This window comes from Wolffia australiana, chromosome 11, assembly GCF_029677425.1.
Source record: "Wolffia australiana isolate 7733 chromosome 11, ASM2967742v1".
Classification (NCBI taxonomy): domain Eukaryota; kingdom Viridiplantae; phylum Streptophyta; class Magnoliopsida; order Alismatales; family Araceae; genus Wolffia; species Wolffia australiana.
The window spans coordinates 14,966,993-14,988,327 of NC_135845.1; the positions used below are offsets into that span (position 1 = coordinate 14,966,993).

At 39.8% G+C, this 21,335-nt stretch overlaps 3 protein-coding genes across 3 annotated transcripts; 2 read left to right on the top strand and 1 right to left on the bottom strand.

Annotated features, from left to right (window-relative positions):
• The first annotated feature begins 9,632 nt into the window (after nucleotides 1-9,632).
• LOC144709723 (GATA transcription factor 4-like) lies at nucleotides 9,633-11,409 on the top strand. Its single transcript, XM_078583346.1, has 2 exons — nucleotides 9,633-9,870; nucleotides 10,722-11,409. Exons 1-2 carry the CDS (start codon nucleotides 9,637-9,639, stop codon nucleotides 11,157-11,159), a joined length of 672 nt encoding a protein of 223 aa, XP_078439472.1. The 5' UTR covers nucleotides 9,633-9,636; the 3' UTR covers nucleotides 11,160-11,409.
• Nucleotides 11,410-12,347: 938 nt separating this feature from the next.
• On the top strand, nucleotides 12,348-18,802 carry LOC144709154 (Thioredoxin superfamily protein). Its single transcript, XM_078582579.1, has 10 exons — nucleotides 12,348-12,618; nucleotides 12,709-12,753; nucleotides 13,138-13,194; nucleotides 13,413-13,482; nucleotides 16,887-16,928; nucleotides 17,076-17,149; nucleotides 17,346-17,416; nucleotides 17,531-17,616; nucleotides 17,692-17,798; nucleotides 18,628-18,802. The coding sequence occupies exons 1-10, from the start codon at nucleotides 12,436-12,438 to the stop codon at nucleotides 18,685-18,687; spliced, it is 795 nt and encodes a 264-aa protein (XP_078438705.1). The 5' UTR covers nucleotides 12,348-12,435; the 3' UTR covers nucleotides 18,688-18,802.
• A 20-nt stretch (nucleotides 18,803-18,822) lies between these two features.
• On the bottom strand, nucleotides 18,823-21,335 carry LOC144709155 (lachrymatory-factor synthase-like). The gene is made up of 2 exons (XM_078582580.1): nucleotides 20,770-21,335; nucleotides 18,823-18,973 (listed from the first exon to the last, which is right to left on the bottom strand). The coding sequence occupies exon 1, from the start codon at nucleotides 21,256-21,258 to the stop codon at nucleotides 20,770-20,772; it is 489 nt and encodes a 162-aa protein (XP_078438706.1). The 5' UTR covers nucleotides 21,259-21,335; the 3' UTR covers nucleotides 18,823-18,973.

Genomic DNA, 21,335 nt, shown 5'->3' on the forward strand with positions numbered 1-21,335 from the left:
GGGGATGATGAGATGGAACCTGGCTTGAGATGAAATTCAATTATCGTGCTTCCTCAATAGTGATTTGATGCCATCATTTGAAGCAAATAGGGTACTTGGTGCAGGCGCGAGAGCATAGTGTGGCAGCGGTCTGATGGGCATGAAGATGGGGGTGCACGAGGGCCTAACGTACGGAGAGACAGACAAGCAGGTCGCGTGGACCAGTACAAGGAGGGCCAAGTAGTGGACGAACGGGCACGCATGGGGGGTAGGCATACGGTGCGGCACACGTTTGGCCACACAATGGAAGAGCGGACGACATTAGAGTAGATGCACAGGTGGCATGCATAAGACACCGAGTGTGCGCACGGGCGGGTGCATGAGCAGGTGCGCAGGTGGCATGCAGAAGACACTGAGCGTGCACATGGGCGGGTGCATGGGAAGACGCATAGGTGGTGCACAAGAGCACGTGCAGCAGACATGGGCACGGGCACCAGCCGGGCAGCAATAGAGGGGCTCCGATAGGGGAACTGGCTTGGCAACTGTGGCGCCTGCAGGGGGGGGGCTATGACGTTGATAGCGGTAGTAGTGGCTTTGATAACGACGATCGTGACAGAGGCTGAGGCAATGGTAGTAGCGCAATGTCGATCGAATCCTTTAAGATGCTGCCAGGATGGTCGATTCTTGAAGATCTTGGATTTGGAGAAACAAATCAAGAACCTCCAGTTCTTGATTAACTCCAAGAGAAACTGAGTGTGGAGGAGACCAATGGCGAGGCGACTCATGGAGTAAGTTCTTCGTGTGGCGGTGTTCATGACAACAAAGGCTCAAGTTTTCCACTATCTATAGTTCTAACTGCTATCTACTCTCTAAAGACAACATGAAAAGGAATTTTCAAATTTCAATTTGGCAAATCCTACCTCACTTGGGCATGGCATCCCCTTAAATAGGGCGGATGAGTGCCAAATGGTTGACCATAGAGGAGGACAGTGTCGCGAGACGGAGTCCCCCCCAAAAAACCATTACAACAATGAAGGAAAATTAACAAATGAGACCCAACACATAATGGCCCAGTCCAATTTTATGACAGAATTAAGAAAATATAACAAAATAACATTTGAAGCTTATGAACAATTTCAAGCCGAATACTTGAAGTTGGGGTTGCAAACATCAGCATGAGCAGCTCGGTGCGATTGGACTTGTCCCGTGTTGGCGTTGTCACGATGGTCCCCCATCAGGTCCTTAGTAATAATTTTTTAGTATGAATTGAGACAGAAAAAATGCCTTTATAGATGCATGGTTGTCTTTTGAGTATGACTTTCGAGCTTCTAATTAGAAAACTCCAGAACAACCTAGCATGGATGTAGCAAGGAGTCCCTAAAGTTAATTGCATGGTAAAGATGGGATCATAAGGCCTTAGTATTCGAGGAGTTTAACTCAAGGAAGATGATTTAGTGAAAATTCCTGGATATGATAGTACAAAGATCGGAGAAGGTGGTCTCCGATAATTTCATCATGCATTAGTAATAACTAGAAGGGCCCATCAGGGCTTGATGATTAACCATAGCCTAAGAAATTTGATATTTTTGTATCTATGAGGGATTATTGATAAGCCGAAAAATCACGTAAAATTACGTGGTCGTTGCGCTTTTTAGACTTATGCAATAAATTTATAATTCCCTTAATTACTAAATAAGAATATAGAGCAAGCAAGGGGTCGATCCGCAAGGAGGCAACAATTTAGAATTTTCAAACAATTTTTATGAATCAAGTCAAGTAATTTTCAAATTTGCAATATTTAATTCAATTAATATTAAATAATATTCTTAAAATAATCAAAATTAAGTAAAACTTAATTTTGATTTCGGTCAGATAATTCCAGATAAGAATATTATTATTATTTTAAGCTCATAAAAATATAAATTATTAATTTCCCAATTTAATAAAATTTATAATAATTTTCAGAATTAAAACTGGGAAATTAATAATCAAGAAAGTGATTTTTGAATTGGAGTTCAAAATGGATGAATTTTCAGTTCAAATTTTATTTTTGGGTTTTTTATACATTAAATTAAATTCCTAAACAATAAAAACCGAAATCTAGAGAGAGAAACAAATCAAATTAACCTAGAGAGAGAAAGTGAAGAAATTGGGGAAAGCCCCAATTTCGACCCTAAATTAAAAATGCAATGAAGCAGAAATGTCCTAAAATGATTAAGAATTAATTGTCAAAAGTCAGATCTCAAATCCAAATCAAAAAGAAGTGCTGATGCATTCAAAACATGAATCTAGGGCATGTACATTTCGCCCATGCCAAGGCGTTTTTGAATCGTTCTAGAAGATAATCAAATACAATTCAGAAACTTACAAATTTGATAAAGAGATCCAGATCTGACGACTTCCAGAATGCCTCCTATGTCCTTCCTGGCCAATTGCTTGGGGAGAGCCTCCAAAAGTGAATTTCGCCTTTTTTCTGACCTCTATTTAAAGATCCAACTGTCCAGATTGTAGAGGAGGAAAAGACGAACCTGCCCTCAAAATTTCAGCCCAATCGGAGTTGTAGATCTCAAGATATCGCAGTTTTAGTGAGATCAAATGTGGGCCGTTGGATCTCTTTTATTTTCTCTAAAAAATCAGAATTTCCTATTGGCTGGGCTTGATTTTCTCGCTTTCCGTGTTTCGGGACACGTGCACCCTCGTTGTCCGCGTAGGCCGCACTTTTTCGCTGCTTTTTAAGAAAACAGAAAAGGACAAAATAGTGTTTTTTTCGCTTGGTTAGAAGAGAGAGAGAGAAAAAGAAAAAAAATCATTGTTTTAAATAAATGCCAATGATCGGCGTCGATTTCCGCGTACGCGGAAAATCGAGGCCGTTTGATTGCTTTTAAAAGCAATCATTGGGCGTCGATTTCCGCGTATGCGGAAATCGACGCCATTTGGCATCTTTTAATTTAACAAAATACGTCGGTGGCGCGTGCAATTATTGCACGCGGCCCACCGACCAAATATGCATCTCTCTTTGTTTTATTTTATTCTCTCTCTCTTCCGTTTTTTTTTTAATCTCTCTCCTCCTAGCCGCTTTTCCTGACTTTTCTATCTTCTCTCTCTTCCGCCTTTGTTTTCTCTCTCCTCTCTAGCCGCTCTTTCTGACTTTTCAAATCTCTCTCCTCCTATTAAATATCTTTTCTTCTCTCTCCTCTCTCTTTCGCTTTTCTCTCTCTCTCTTTTAATCACTCTATTTGACTTTTCCTATCTCTCTCCTCTCTTCTCTCCTTTCTTATTTAATTAATATATCCCTTCATTCACCCGAATTTGGGCGAATGACGTGGATATTCATTTTAAATGCATTTAAAATGCAAAATAAATAATCAATATATTATTTAATTAAATAAAAATCATTTCTTGCCTAAATAATGGTCAGAAAAATTCATAAAAATATGGGAAAAATTCAGAAAAATCAGGAGATGATTTAATGACCTTAAACCAAGCAAATAAAATCATGTAAAAATATTTCTTCACTGAAACAATGTCAAATTCCATGTAAAAATGATAAAAAATATGAAATAATAGAAAAACGACATGTTAACTGATTTCAATGTTTTTTATCATGATAACATGCAAATATGACCATTAAAACACATAAATAGAATGTATAATTCAGTAATTAAGTATATTAATTTGCATGTTATCAATTATACATACACAATAGCTGAGGAGGGCAAACATTCCATGAGACAGTTAACATACTCGTTTGTATCTTATTGTGTAAGGGTGTAGTTTGGCATCCCATGTGCTGATAACCTAACTAATCAATTGGGTTAAATTGATCATTCATAATTTAAACTATACGCTATATACTTAATTTATGTGCGTTCCCAATAAAGCTGTAAACTAGGAAAATACATAGAACTAGAGGGTTGCACACCCAAGATTTTATGGACATTGGTGGATATACTCAAAGTTCAGTGTCTTTTATTAACTTTTCTTAAGGGTAGGGATTTTTCTAAATTTAACTCAAACATCATAAATAAAGAGGGCACCATCATTTGGTACCAATTTCAGTCAATTTGAGTGGCCCTCTTTTTTCCCCTCTTCCAGGAGTGTTTCTTCCAATGAGGACTTAACAGGGAGGAAGTCAATTTTTCTAGCTATAGAGTTCATGGAAAGAAACAGATACTCATCCCTCCGAAGGTCTCAGGATATGTCTAAAGGCTAAACATCTGAAGGACTTAAAGATGCTCATTTGAATAACCAAGAAATACAGTTCCATATGTGGAAAGGCCATGTTTTTTATTTTCATTTGTTCTAGGTTTTGAGATCCATTTTTTTTTTTTGATTTCCTCTCTAGAACCTTTTCAATCGATACTTGTCAATCGAATCCCCAAAATATTCCAACAACTAAGTTAAGGAAGAAGACACATCTACATCACTAGTCTTTAAGCATGTGTTCTAAATTTTTCTTATTCAAAGGGTACTCAAGAACCACATCGCTCATCATATTCATAACATTGCATCTTTTTTGGCTAAATATGGATCTTATTCTGGTTCTCTCGGTCTTTGCATCTGATTGACTTTATTTCAATTACTTTATACTTTGCTCAGGCTCCTAGAGTTATGCCTTGAAGTATTCAGATATAATTTCACTATCTAATCTCACTCATCCCATGAGTATCGCAGGTATTGTAGCCATTTGTGCAGATATCACTAATGATAGATTTTAGGTGCTCTTTAGCATAACAAGTTCACTAAATTGGTATGTACAAATCTCTGAATGGTATTATACCAAACTGTCAGTCAAGTCGATTCACGTCAAGGTTGTATAATTGGTCCTTAGACTTTCGAGACCAAAGATGTCATGTCAATGAACAATGGTACATTCACTAGGATCTATAAGTTTCTAATGAATCTTCACTCTGCTCCAGCTTGTAAATGTGCGCCTGAATATTCATGTTGATCTCCACGCCTTCAGAATCATCTGAATTGACTTTGTAAATTTTATATTTATCTTCTTTATCCGTGACTCCGCTCTTCCTCATAGACTCGCGCGAGGCGCGAGGTCGTGACACGCAAGTGTGGTGCACGGGGCGCGTCGCAAGAGCAGGTTCGCGTGGTGCAGCGCACAGAGAGCGGCGGGCGGGGTGTGCAGAGGACGGAGCGAGGACGGTGGGCGATCACGATGGGCGGCAATGCAGATCCTCCGATGGCGTTGGGTCCGAGCGACAAAGGAGGATGTCGGAGATCCAAGAACACCTCCAAGATCCACGTTCTTGATAGCTTCTTGCACTGTAACTGCCAAGAACTTGGCTTCTCGCAAAGAGAGAAATTTATGACTAAGAGGGGACGAGGGACTTCACGTTGATCCTATCGTGGAGGGTAGGCCACGTCTCCCACGATCTACGACGATGACGACTTCTAAGAACTATCCTCTAGGCTATGGCTAAAGAAGGAAAACAACACAATACTTGGATTTCTCACAATAAGTTTGTCTGTCCTCTTGGGCATGTAGTCCTTATATAGGGTTATGGGCATGCCCAATCGGCGTAACTTGAGGGAACCATCTCAACACGAGTGGTTCTCCCTAAACACGAGGAAAATAAAACGATCAAAATGGACAAGGCCAAAACACAAACGGCCTAGTCCATAATCCAGCGAAGAAATTACAACAAAAGACATAAAAAATAAACCAAAACGCGTGCAGCTTCTTCTGTCACTTGGAGTACTTGAACGAGGCGTCGTGGACGTCAGCTCGTGCGCCTCGGTGTGGTTGTTGGCAATGTTCTGTCTTGCTGTTGAGATGGTCCCCCATTAATTTTTTTCATGATTATTTTCATTGAATTAACTATATGTATGTTATCGACCCGAAAATGAATATATATATTTTTTGAATAATATTTATGAGTTTTGGCATTTTTTAATTCAAAATATATATTTATGAAATTTTTATGAATTAATTTATAGCTTTTGGAATCATTTAATTTCTCTTTTACTTTTTTAGTCGTTCAAAATCGATGAGAGAGCATTGGAGGGTTAATAACGATCCAAATTCAAATTATGATATCTCAAGATCCAGAGAGAGTTTCAGGCTGAAATTTTGAGCAGAGCTCCGCTTTTCACACATGTTTCCATCCATATGGTTGGATCTATAAATATATCCTCAGTTTTTAGTAATTATATCTTTGAACTCTTTTCCTCCTAGAGAGATTGATTGAAAGAGAGAGGATTTTGAAAGCCCACTAAGGTATTTTTGGTGTTTTGAGCTATTACGGAAGATCAACAGAGAAGTGGCGAGGCTATCTGCATCAAGAAAATAACTTGATCCTGACAGGACATAGGAAACATGAAAATGTCGTACATACGTTTTCTTCTTCACATTCCTTTATTTAGATATACATCCAATTTTCATCATCTCAATCTCACTACTGTCTTCCCCCTTCTGAGCCTACTACAGACATTTCCCATTTCAATATTGATTTCATTACTTTTTCTCATAAAAAACCCCTAAATAATCTAGAAGATCATCTTCTTCTCCATCTCATAACCACCTATCTGTTCATCCCTCACATCCATGAATTAGACCATTCTCACTTCTTCACCATCATATTTTGCCATCTTCCATTACATCCATTAGTGAGAGAATTATCCTTTCTTCTTTTATATTCCATTTCACCATCATCTATACACATCCATACCCATTTCCATCATCCTACCTTATTATTATATTTTATATCCATCATTACTTCATGTCCTTATCTATCTCACAATATCATTTCCATTTGATATATCCACGTCCTCCTACCTATTCCTCATATTGTCATTTATATCATCACTATTAAATAATTATTACCACCCTCCCACCACCTCGCATTCATCATAGTATCCATTTCCTATTTTATACATATCTCCTCTCATCCTCTTGAATCATCATTTAAGCGTACTTAAACCCTAATATAAATGTTCCTTGTGGAGATGACCATTTCTCATCACTAACTATTTAAATCATTTTACAAGTAAAGGTTTATATATCTTTTTATTAACTAAAATTTCAATGAAAGATTAACACCCTAAATTTGAGTTCATCAATTGGAACTGTTGGTAGACATGCAATGAGCCGTGTAAAGGATGTAGAGGCAGCTATAGGAGAGTGGTAGCAATAGTAGGCATGTGGTAGATAGTGTCGGATGCAACGTGGTAGTGACAAACAGTAGTAGGTGCAAGAGCTGAGCACCTCTCTTGTAAATAAATTTTCAAGTCAACTGTGCAATAGGGAGGAGAGGAGATATGTACTGGCTAGTAGCCACTTCCTAAGTGATGTATGCTGGTACATCCATTTTGTATGTCAGACACATCAAATGTATGCTGGTACATCGCTTCAAGGACAGTGTGGCTAACAAATGGGCTGTCCTACGTATTTGACATCTCAGAAAGGCCGGATTGGGTGTCGGCCAATGTCATGGCCCACATGGATTGTGGGCCATGATGAACTACTGCGACAATGAAGATAAGTGTTTAAAATGATATCAAAATAGGAAATTAGCTTAGGGTTTAATCTGCACAAACAGGAGCTTTTCTTGATCCATTTGCGACATCTTTGGAGTTGAATCCGATATATTTCTACCCTAAAAAATATAGCATAAATTATTTGGGCGTGGTATGAGTATGGGAGGGAAAGGTGCAAAAATGGCAAAATTTGCGAGAGAAAAAACCTAAACTTTCAACCTGCCTAAACAAGAGCTATACGTATCGGTTTGCTATATTTTTATAGTCAAATATAATAGATTTTACCTTATGAATCCAATAATATTGGTTTGAGTATGACCTGATATTGGGCGCGGGAGATATGTACAAAAATGGCAAAATTTGTGTGAGAAAAAATCTTAAATCTTCGATCTGCCCAAGCAGGAACTATAATGATCCGGTGGCTACGTTTTTTGAGTCAGATCCTATAGTTTCTAGCCTAAAAATTCAATTAAATTGGTTAAAGGATGATCAGAGATCAGGTGAAAAAGTTACGAGCCAAAACTGCAAATCAAAAGAGAGAGAAGCTCTACTCAAGAAGAGAGAAAGTTTGTTATCTTGATGAGATAGAGAAAATCTAATATATCGTTAATTTATAGATCTACCTATCATATCATACATAGAATCTAAATATCAGTTGAGAGAAATAATAATACTACAAATGATATCTTCTACTTAGAATAGTATCTTATTAATCTCTCTAGCTGATTACTCATAAATTTTAATTAAAATTTAGAACTAATTATTGTACCATCTATCTTACTCTCTTCCATCATTATAACACTATTCTTAGTAGAAGATACTATTTCACTCTCCCATTTACTCACTACGTCTGATATCTATAAAAATATTACTCCTAATAATGATATAAATAACTAAATTACCTCTCCCTTTTCCTACATCTCTCTAACACTACCTATTATGTATTGTTATTTATAAATCATCTTAAATTCTAGTGTGCTTTCATTAGTTACTTCTACTTACTGCTTATCTTCTACCCTTTCACTATCTTCATTATTATCACTTTATCCCTTCTATTGTTTTAATATATAACTAAGTTATCTTATTGTCACAATTATTCTAAATCCTAACCCAAATATTCGATCAATCTTTTAAGGATCCATCCATCTGGAGACATCCTCGATCCTATTATGCATCTTTGAATACAGTTCTGTAATGAAAAAATTTATTTGATTTAGGCGATTTTAATTTATGACGACTTTAAAAAATGGCATCCGAATTTGAGTTCGTCAGTAGGCCCCACTTAAATCTGCCCATCGCAAACATGGATTGTGGGCAGTGGAAATACATGAAATGGAAAATGTGAAATCCATAAAATTCGAGTTCAATGAAGTGGAAATCCTAGAGCAAATGTGAAAATCTTGTGTTGAATCCTAATAACTGGTAAATTGAACAGAAACACCCTATTTATTCCACTCACTTCAATCGCAATTAATTGGATGAATGAGTTTCGATGTGTCTTTTAAATACCAAAAAAATTATTTATCAGACTTGTTTTTCAAGAGCCAAGTATTGCTAGAAATTGAAAAAGAAAATTGATGTACTTTAATTGAAGGATTTTATCCTGTCCTTTATTTCATAAGATAATTTTACAAAGTGTTTTATGTAAAATGACTTAATTTATTCTTCAGTAAACCCATAATGATAAACTACTACCTAAGAATCTTTAGTGTATATCGGTTCATATCTGGCCCACTCATTAAAGTAAAAAAGGTAGAGATGTAAATTTGGATATATATGTCGAATTGAATGAGAAAGTTTTAATTGAGACGATATAAAATGGTTCGATATATCGAGAAAGAAAACTAAACCAAAACGTGGTCATATGAAAAAAGATAAACTAAATGGAGGAATATCCTATTTCCATAGCCATAATATACAACCAACATTTGGTAACAGTGCCGGTTGATTAATTTTGTGGATAGAATTTTGGCAATTATCTCAAAAGAAAATACCTTATTGACTACTTAAATTGAACACAAAGACTACATAAAACAGTTTTTTAAGATTTTTCAAATCCTGATAACTGTTTTTATTCTGTCTCTAACGTCTCTATTTTATCTTCTCGTCAGCTTGCAAGGAAAAATAATAATAAAAAAAATTAGAAAAACTTCTTCCGCTTCAATGGTTCATGGCGGCAAGAAGCAGGAGAAGGCTGCAGAGAAGACACCGAGCGAGATTTCCCCGGAATTCTTCAACGTAGACGAGTGGTTAACCGGAGAAAACGAACTCGCCAGCGACGCCGCGGCAGCCAACACCAGCTCCTCGCCGGTGGATTCCGAAGCTAAGATCGTCGTCCCCAGCGATGTTCGCCATTCCACCGCCGATCCACACTTCTCCGACAATTTCGGCGTACCGGTAATCGCCTTCTCCGTTTCCTGATCTTGCATTTCCGCTATCCGGCGGCTCCAATTCGAACAATAACTTCGATTTTCAAAATCTTGTCCCGTTTTGAAATCTTTTAGTATTAGAATTTGAAAATCTTGGCCCGGTGTGAGAAATTTCAGTATTAGAATTTGAAAATCTTGTATCAGATTACCTTCGCGCAACCGCGAACCGGAGTTTCTGATTTAAAATTGGACTGGAATTTGAAAATCTTGTCTCGAATTAATTGAAAATCTTGTATCGTATTAACTTCGCGTTCCCGCGATCCGGAGTTTTTCAGATTTTAAATTTTCGGATTAGAATTTGAGAACCTTTTCTGTGATTAACTTCGTGTTCCCGCGATCCGGAGTTTCAGATTTTAAATTTTCGGATTAGAATTTGAGAATCTTTCCTGTGAGTAACTTCGTGTTCCCGCGGTCCGGACTTTCCGATTTAAAAATTCAGTATTTCAAAATCTTGTCTCGAATTAACTTCGCCATCCCGCGATCTGGAACTTTTGATATAAAAATTTAAAATTAGAATTTAATAACCTTTACCCTAATAAACGTCGCATTCCCACGATCCTTCATCTATGACTTAAAAATTTAGGATTAACAAATTGAAAATCTGGTCTCCAATTAGCATTTCAGTTTTAAAAATTAGGATTAGAATTTGAAAATCTTCTCTCGAATCGATCAGCTGGCACGTGACCAGCGAAGCCTCACGCGACTCCAATTCGTCATCCGTCCCGTCATCCTCTTCCGTCATCCTTCTACGATCCCACCGTCCAATTCCGTCATCCGATGTCATTCCATGATCATTTATCACTTCCAATTGCCCTGCAGGACGACATAGTGGCTGATTTAGAATGGGTGTCTGCAGTACTAGAGTCCCCCTGTAGTGGGGTCAAGCAGGAGCCGCGTGTGATCTCCCAAGCCTCACGTGACCCACAGTCGGCGCCGTCGTCATCATCATTATTGTCATCTTTGTTGGGGTACAAGCGAAGCTCTATCGAAGCTTCTAGCTCAGAGGGAGGGGGTCATCGTAAGAAATGCCTTCACTGCAAGACGACGAGGACGCCACAGTGGCGATACGGTCCGATGGGGAGGAACACTCTGTGTAATGCATGCGGGCTGATGTACAGGAAGGGTCAGCTTGTTCCGGAGTATAGGCCCGTGATGAGCCCAACCTTCTCCCCCTCTGAGCACTCAAATTCCTGTAAAGGGCTGCGTAATCTCCGGAACTTGAAGGACCAGCACCCGTCTTCTCCCAAAGACGAGTGATACTGATCATTGTTGAAAGAAATCCCAAGATGCTATAGTTAATGCGGAAAATACCAATCTGGTCACAATCAATATGACGGCGTAATAATGAGTGTCAGACCCTAGTCAGTCAACTAGGGTGTCTAACTTAGTGTTATATGTGGCAATAGAGAAGCTCCTCCTAGAGAAATAATGATAGATTAAAGGACAAAAGGAGGGAACCAAATACATTCTTCTTTACCAAGGCATTGAACCCTCTTAAAGCATTAGGAGTAGCCCCAAAATGGACCTATCTAAAGAGGAAAATGGTAAAAAATTAATGAAAATTAAAGATGGGGCGGCACTTCTCCCCTCCTACTTTAATCCACAAAGAAGAAGAAGAAGAAGAAGACAAATAATCTAGATACAAGGTTCAAGAAAGACGAGGTAAGACAAGATGGGATAGGATGGACTTTGATGTCATTTTGGTCTGTCAATTGTCATAGAGTCTGCAGATCATTATATCACAGCCTGGGATTGCTGTAAGTATAAAGTAAATTACTGGCCTCCTACTGTGCTCTTTATTATAACATAATAAAGATATGCTTTCGTTCTGTTTTCCGTTCCAATGAATCTGGAATACTCTAGAGAATCCAGCTATAATGTTCTATTTAGGTCATATATAAGTTTCCAGAATAATCTTGAAGATCTAGAGGAATTCGTAAGATTTTGTAAGAATCTACAAGTATATAATCTATGTATCTCTGATAATTTTGATGCTCTGAAACCATTAAAAGAACTCCGCATAACTTGTTAGACAATGTGCAGTATTTGAAACACATGAAAGAAGTACCATTGAGGTAATATTTACTAAGGAGTGAAAATAGAGGAATGTAGAAGCATCTAAAATAGTTTAGAGCAACCTACACCAATGTAGACATCTATACTTATCCAGAAGACTAAATATCTAGAAGAATCTAAACTTGATTTCCACAGTTCCAAGGCTTTTTTTTCTGTTTTTCATGTTTATTCTTGTTGACTCTGACCTTCATTAATTAAAACAAATAAATCTTGAAAGTGATGAGATGTGGAGCATAAAATCTCTTAATAGAGTGCGTTTAATCTAATAATCTATCCGGAGATTTGATTAGTTGAAATTGATTAGTCAATGTGGTCATATTTTATACACCTTGACCTGACTTATCCACTCCAATATATAGCCGAACTTGAAGAAAATTTCATTTACGAGATTCAATTCGATGTTTGAATTCAGGTAATTTGGTCTCCTGCTGTTCTTGTCGAGCGAGAACGAAGATCGATGGATGCGGCCTCGGCGACAGGAGTGATCAAGAAGCAACATCCGCTGCCATGGCTAGATATGCTGATTAGAGAACCGTTCTACCTGTTTCATCTTCTTGCTTTTTTCACTTACTTTGCTGCGCGCAGCTCGGCGGTCGAGATCCAGTCTTCCAATGAGCATCATCTTTCTCTTCTTCGTCGGGTGAGTTTCTTAGATTCTTGTTGTGCTTGATTCTTTAGCTGGAAAATGTGATCGGCCTGCTGAAATTTTTCTCTGTTTTCCTGCGGACAGGAGATTCAGGCCGTCCTCGCATTTCTTGTGCTGGCTGTCGTGAAGGTATCAGATTTTACTTTGTAGTGTAATTTCGTCTGTGTTTCTTCGAATTGGCAAGTTATAGATCAGAGCATTCTGAATCATGACTAAATGGTGAATTGGCGCCATGTAATAAGCCAAGTTCTCTGATGAAGCACTGATAATTGATCTAGTTGATAGTTTATGACCCTATATTCAAAGATGTGGTTCGAATACCTGTCTGCGGTTTTCGGATGAGAAGAATTTCAGAAATATGAACACATTTTTTTTGAAATATATACTGCATTCTATTGTTGTTGTGTATCCTATCTGGTTCTTGTTGCTTTGGGTTGTTCTGAGGCTTATTTTAACTCACGCTTTTAGAATGGCATCATGTAACACACGTTTTTAATTGTGATTCTTTTGCAGGCTGTCAAAAGCGAAACTCTGGAGGCTTATCTAGCAGATCTTCTATTCTATGGAAAGGTTTTCCATTTAATTTTTGTCGCAGATGCGTCTCTTATTAGTTCATCCGACCCATACACTATATAGGGGAGATGCCAAACTTCTCTATACACCTTCCTACCGTTATATCTTTGACCATGAAACTTTATAGAAAATACTTCTATCACTTGTTATCTCTCCTATTTCCTTGATATTTTCCGTTTCATATTCTCACGGATTAATATCATTCGTTTGCCCAGGTTTTCCTTTTTGCACTCGCACTGCTTATTGATCAAAACGTGGCCATTTATTACCTCATTGGGTTTCTAGGTATTTCTTGGTAGCTTTATTTTTCTTAAAGCGTTTTTTTCTTAGATCATTGGGATAACTGGCTTTGGTCGACTGCCATTATTTTTCAGAGTGCTTTGGAAGTCGTTTAAAAATTTATATGAGAAGAAAAGAAATAAATGCTACTTTTTAGATTCGAAGAAAAATCTCTATATGGACCAACTTTGAATAATAATGTTAAATATTGAAGCCTTCTCGGGTTTTAAATTGTTGCGACCTGTATGTTCCTAATTCAAGCACGTATAAAGGGGTATTGTTGTCATCAGAAATGTTACATTGTCTTGTAAATAATTTGTTTCCACATACAAACCCAGTTGATATAGGAGAGAAGGAAGGGGACCAAGGAGAGGGCTTATAGGGGGAAAGAAAGGGACATGATTGAGGGGAGAGAGAAGAAGACCTAAAGAGTGCTCCCTAAGAGACAGAGAATCCTTAGATAGAGAATGGAGGGCCGAAGAACTCTTGGGAAGAGAGAGAAAACCCATTAGATAAGAGTAGATTAAAGAGAGAAGGGCTGAAGGAGTATTGATTAGACTCGTTCTAGGCCAACACATTAGGTCCATGTTATTGGCCCAATATAGGAGCCATAGTCCTAAAACGGCTGGAGTACCTTTAGGGACAGACATGTTTGGTGTAGGTCAGCTGGCCCAGTTATCTCCCTCTGCATCTTTCTCTTACATAAAATAGCTTCCCTCCATCTATTCTCTCCTAAACTCTTCACTTTCCTCTGACCCCCCATCCCTTCCTCCCCCCTCTCTCTCTTGGAAACTTCCTTTCCCCTAGCCGTTTATCTCTCCTTATCCTCCCCCTCGTTTCCTTTCCCTGCCCTGGATATACACTGCGTTTGCATCAATTATTCATGGATACTATCCAGCGTCTGTTCTTAATTGCAAGAGAGGATAAAATCCTTAGCATATCTTTTCCTTTAAACGTGAAATAAAGTAGGGCCCCGAGGGAAGAAATAATAATAATAAACTCTTCTAGTTAAAGGTCTGTAAGAAAAACTACAAATATGTCCTCTTTTCTCACTTATTTTAATGACACAAGAGGCATTTACTTAAAGTGGCAGAACGTAGCGCCCTTGATAAATAGTACACATGGAAGACTTTGAGAATAAAGTCAGTAGAGAAAAGTCTTGATTGTTCACTATGCGACACATTCTATGAAGAATTTGAAAGCATCTAAAGTATCATGATATACGTTTCTCCTTTTTCTGATGCGCTAGCATCATCATTCTGTCTGAATTGCTAGCAAACTTAATTGCACTATTCAAACTTTAAGTTGTCTGTTCTCGTTTGCTTGACTCTTCACCCTATATTATTCAGAAGATAATTTCGCAAAGAACTGGGGTAGAATTATGATCATGCATGATTGTAAAAGACCCCTTGCCCCACCATTTCCCCTGTCCTCTTGCACTGCCAATTACCGTCTGCGCCACTGTCCTTGCTATCCTCAGGCTATTGTCTGGCTCTTCCTGCCGATGTCCTCCCTGCTATCCTCATTCTGTTATCTGGCTCTTCCTGCCACTGTCCAACCTCAGATTATTTTCAAGTTTATTATTGAGTGTCCGATCTAACCATCTGGATCGATCTGTCTGACTGATCTGATCACGATCTATCCTCATCATCAGATCAGATCTGTCACAGCTATCATGGATTGGCGCGGCAGATCAGGTCATAGTCTGGACCATCTGATCAATTGTAATTTACGATTGGGGACTGACCTGATCTGATCCGCTCCCCAATCCATTTTCAGGACTCGTGAGGGTCTGATACAATATTCGATTTAAGTTTGTGTCTAGGAGGGGGCATAGAGGAATGGTCATAGAGGTGGGGCTGAACAGAGGGGTAAGGGATCAACCAGGGGCAAGCCACCAGGAAATGCAGTGAAGTAGGGATGATCGTGCCATAATTAAAAGAAAATATAGCAAAGGGAAATGATGGAAATGCCCCTAATGGGGTACAATTTCGAAATGGGTGTATCGGATCACATCAAAGTCAAATTCAGCTGCTGCAGGAGATGAAGTGTGTCCCCTATCAGTAGTTCACCAATTTGATGTTATCGTTTACCCAGTTTGCTTATCTCTGCTGGCGTATGGGTATTAGATTGTGCACTGTTGGGTTTGACACGAATGTTCCAATTGTGATCTGACATCTGGCTGCACGCCAATACAAGCCTTTATTAGGGTTTGTCCCAGGAAGGGAGAAATGGAAGGGCCAAACGAAGGACACAGCCTTTATAGTGGGGATAAACCGCCTGAAGACGAGGTGAAGGTTTGCCAATTTCAGGGACAAGGATCATTCAAAGTCTTGGTGAGAACTGATCAGTGGAGCTAGGAATTGGATTTGAAGGGAGCTGGCTGATCTCATCAGGTGAACACGCGGATTCAAGCAATCGTCCAAATGGTCAAGGTGTCTTGAACAAGTTGTAGATAGATGAAGAGATGAGCCAAGGGGTTATCTTACCTTGATTCTTCACAGTTGTTCTCCTAAAGATGGATGTGATACAGTGTATATGCTCTGCCAGATACCCTGAAATAGTTCCAAAGAGGTTAGTCCAAAGAGGAAGACGATATAGTACAGAAGTGAGAGAAAGGAGAGATGAAGAAAAAATGTACAGAGAGAAGAGCAGGGGGCTGCTTCTGGTGTATATTTCTACCAGTCCAGTACCAGAAAAATATTGCACAATGGTTTGGATGACAATGTTTCCTGTTAAGGGATTCTCTTTTATAGGTCTGTGATGGAACTTTTATCAGTCCATTGATAAAATATGCTTCGTGATTTCCATTTCATTAAATCATTTTCTAAGCCCCATCTTTCCCTTCCTCTTCCTTAAATCCTGGCTATTTTTTATATTTGACGAACTACTTGAGAAGAGTAAGAAATACCTTTCGAAGGAGGCATGTGTGGTGCAAGAGGCCCTTTGAATGGGCCTATTCATGACGTTTCCTCATCCAAGACATTCAAGAAGAATCTTTCCTGAATTCGCAAAGTTGAGTGGCTGGTCTGGGCAATGCTCCAGATTCAGGGGGGTTGCCTGGCTGATGCGGCCTAGCTCTCCAACCTATCTTTCTCTTTCCTGATTTCTCTCTCATCACTCACTCATCTCTCTATCTACTCATGGATCCCTCTATTGGGAACTCTTTTCTTGCCAATAATATACTGATTATTCAATAATATGGCAATTTATTCAATAATATGGCATTGTACTGATTATTCAATAATATGGCATTGTACTGATTATTCAATAATATGGCATTGTACTGATTATTCAATAATATGGCAATTTATTCATTATCATACATTCACTCAAGAATTGACCATGTACATTCACTCTCTCACGATACTCTCTGACTCTGCCTTTTTCTTGTCTGAATTTTCTTGCAGTAATATTTGCTGTGGCACAACAGCCAGCCTGCGACAAGCTAGGTATCTCGTTAATCATATTATTTTTTAATCAGTAATTATAATTATTTTATTTCAGTATGGGGTTGTCCTTGAATCTAGCTGGGTCAAAACTCTTTAACTTTGATGCATGCACATGTTTGCTTATGAATTTTGCATGATTATTACTAGGTGATTCGTGTAAACTAACACCTCTGCAACTGGAAACCTTGTTAACTGAAGCAGGCGCCTCACGATTTTGGCTGGTTAGTTCTATCTATATATGCTTCAATACTTGTGTATACCATTTTCTATGCATCTTTTGCGAATTTCAGCAGTAAATCCGAAGTCTTAAAAGTTGAATATTTAACCCTAAATATTCAACTCTAAATTTTAGACTGAAAATTCGTGAGGCCTATCATCTTAAAACTATAATTTTTTAACCCAAAAATCTGAATGCAGGTGGAATTCCGGTCTCAAATTTCTTCCAGATGCATTCGCTTAAGCCGCCTTCTTCCTGAGCTTTCTGTCACGTGAGCCTTCTCTTCATGATTCTTAGGGGTATTTTCTGTATTTGTTCTGTATAAAAAACACTGAAATACAACCTTCTTCAGACATAAAAAACACTAAAATCTTACTGCTTGCAGATACTCGAACAAGAACATCTCGTTTGGGATCATAGATCTCGGGCACTTCCCTAATTGTGCGGAGAAATTTGGAATTTCCTTAGAAGGTAACAAATTAATGCATAACTCAATGAAAAATCAAATCCAGCATCCATGATTTCTCTTTTCCAATAATTGAGTAGGTGCATTAGGCGGCGGTCAACGTCTCCCAATATACATTTTATTTGAACATGGCGTGGAGGTAGCCCGTCTTCCTCAACGCGGCCATGACTCATCTATTCTCAGCAAGGTTGGTCTTCAAAACTGTTTCACCTTTTATATCTCTATGGTGATATCAGAATTTTGCTCCTATTTGTATCTATATTTAATGATCAGTCTGCAAGTTTCTTTGATCCCACTCGGCCTTCCTTATCCATATAGTTCAGGGACGTGGACGGGACAATTTTTTCGTCCCGGGACAAAAAAATCGTCCTATCCGAGGGTACAGACGAATTTCGGGAAAAAAATTTGTCCTGGGGACCACTGGACGGGACGGTTTTCGTCCCGTGGGACAAAAAACCATCCGTCCGGAGGTCTCGGACAATGGACGGATGGATGTGGATGAAAGACCGCTGGATTCACATCCGACGGTTGAGATCTCGCCACATGGCCTCTCTATGACAATTTGCATTAAGGTCCCTGTATTTTTTCGCGCGTGCAAACTGATGTCGCTCAGAATTAATTGTAATATGTCCATTTTCATTCTCTCTCCTCCATATTTCCCTTAAAAACTTGGAAAAATATGTATTAATATATTAAAAATATAAAATGGGTTTTTTTGTTCGGGATGAATTTCGGGACAAAATTCGTCCTGGGAGGACTGGACGGGATGAAAAACCGTCCTGGTATGATTGGACGGGACGGTTTTTGTATTAATATATACGGTTTTTGTATACTTCGTCCCTGAACTTACTCTGGACGTCGGACGGGACGAAATGTGTCCCATCCTGTCCATGAATGTCATTCTTATCCCTCCAGTGATGCCAGAAGTTCATTCAATATACGATTTTATGTGGTTCCTTACAATTTATTTATTTGACGAATCATAATTTTTTCGAAATTTTGATTGAAATGTGCAGAAGGTTCTATGCCGGCACTTTGGGCTGGATTATCGCTTAATCGAGTATATTGCTGGATAGTGATGTTTGGGATGAATGGGCTCAATTTTATATGAACATATACAGGTATGTGCTGTGACCTGAGAAAATGGCTTTTTTAGTATGTTCTGATGGAAATTAGTATCGTTTCTTTGAATGGTTGGCTGGAAGTGAAAATGAAGTAAAAGAAAATAATTACTATAGAGCAGTAAATTGTTAAGTAACCATAGATACATGCTCACTGGCGAGTGGAGAGAGGGGAGAGAAGCTTGTTGGAGAGAGAGATGAGTATAAGTTGCCTCACAGATGCCCACGGGAAAGATGCAACCTGAGAGAGAGAATTAGAGAGAGGGATAGATGAATAAAGATACATGGAGATAGTGAGATATATTTAGAGAGGGAAATATAGAGATAGATGGAAAAAGATACTTAGAGATAGTGCGATATATTTAGAGAGGTTGAGATAGAGAAAGATGATTAAAGATACTTAGAGATAGTGCGATATATTTAGAGAGGGATAGATAATAGGAGAGAGATAATTAGGGAGAGAGCCCCATAGAGAGAGAGAGCCCTAGGGAGAGAGACAGAGCGAAAGAGAGACACACAGAGTAAGAGAGAGGGCTAGAGAGATGGAGACAGATAGCGAGAGAGAGAGCCTTATTGAGAAATATACAGAGCGAGAGAGAGCACTAGAGAGACACAGACACACAGAACGAGAGAGAAAGCCCTAGAGAGAGAGACACACATACAGCAAAAGAGAAAGACCTAGAGAGAGAGACACACACACAGCGAAAGAGAGAGCCCTAGAGACAGTGAGAGAGAGAAAGCATACAGATAGTGAGAGCGGGCCCTAGAGAGATGGAGGGTTAGAGAGAACCCTAAAGAGAAGGAGCAAGAGTGAGCTCTAGAGAGTCAGAGCTCAAGAGAGCTATAGAGAGAGAGAACCTTAAAGACCCATGGAGACAGAAAAAGAGCCTTGGAGAGACAGAGAGAGAGAGAGACAGAAAGCCCCAGAGAGACAGGCAGAACGAGAGAGAAAACAGAGATAGAGAGAGAGAGAGACAGCCCCAGAGAGACACAGAACGAGACAGAAACAGAGAGAGAGAGACCCAGAAAGACAGGCAGAACGGGAGAGAAAACACATAGAGAGAGAGAGAGAGAGACAGCCCCAGAGAGACAGGCTTTCATATGAAAAAAGAGAAGCTAAACGTAGGAATATACTATTTCCATAGCCGTTATATACACGCAACATTTGTTAACAATGGCCCTTGTTAATTTTATGGATTGAATTTTGGCAATTATCTCATTTAATAATGAGAGAGAAACACAGATACGGAGAGCTCCAGAGAGACAGGCAGAACGAGAGAGAAACACAGATAGAGAGAGAGAGACAGCCCCAGAGAGACAGGCAGAACGAGAGAGAAGCACACATAGAGATCATGAGAGAGAGAGAGATAGAGAGAGAGAGAGAGAGAGAGAGAGAGAGAGAGAGAGCCCCAGAGAGACAGGCAGAACGAGAGAGAAGCACACACAGAGATCAAGAGAGAGAGAGAGATATATAGAGAGAGAGAGAGCCCCAGACAGAAGGCAGAACGAGAGGGAAACACACACAGAGATCGAGAGAGAGAGAAAGGGAGAGAGAGAGAGGAAGAGAGAGAGAGAGCCCCCGAGAGACAAGCAGAACGAGAGAGAAACACACACAGAGAGAAAGAGAGAGAGAGAGAGCCCCCGAGAGACAGGCAGAACGAGAGAGAAACACACACAGAGATCAAGAGAGAAAGAGATAAAGAGAGAGAGAGAGAGAGAGAGAGAGAGCCCCCGAGAGACAGGCAGAACGAGAGAGAAACACGCACAGAGATCAAGAGAGAAAGAGATAAAGAGAGAGAGGGAGAGAGAGAGAGAGAGCCCCCGAGAGACAGGCAGAACGAGAGAGAAACACGCACAGAGATCAAGAGAGAAAGAGATAAAGAGAGAGAGGGAGAGAGAGAGAGAGAGCCCCCGAGAGACAGGCAGAACGAGAGAGAAACACGCACAGAGATCAAGAGAGAGAGAGAGAGAGAGAGAGAGAGAGAGATAGAGAGAGAGAAAGAGAGAGAGATAGAGAGAGAGAGAGAAAGAGAAGACCTAGTCCTCCCCAGCAGCAGCGGCCACAGCATCCTCGATCCTCTGCACGATGCCCCGGAGAGCCTCCCCGAGGCTCTCCCGGAACGCATCCCGGCTCCCCCAATTGCCATACGACTCCGCCTCAAACGACCACTCGATCCTGCACCCATCATCCCCTCCCTCCACGACCCTCATCTCCGCCTCGTATCCCCTCAGCCCCAGATTGTTCTCCCCCACCCTGTACCCGAACCTCCTCTCCTCCCTGTCCATGCTCACCAGCTTCTCCTCCGCCACCGCCACGAACCCCTCTTCCCCGCCCAAGTCAACGGGCTTCCCCACGCAGCGCCTCACGCAGCCCACCTCCCCTTCCACCCCTTCCACCCTCTCGCTTGACGCCACGCTCGGCATGATCTTGTCTATGGCGCAGAAGTCCAGCATCTTCCACACCTGCTCCGCCGTTGCCCTCCTCACCTCCTCCTCCACCCTCCCTCCCTGCCTTTCTTCTCCCATTAGCTCGCTTTGACTGCTTCTGGGGTGCTAGTTTTCTCTTCTCTAGTTTTCTCTAGTAGATGGGAGTTTCCAGAAGT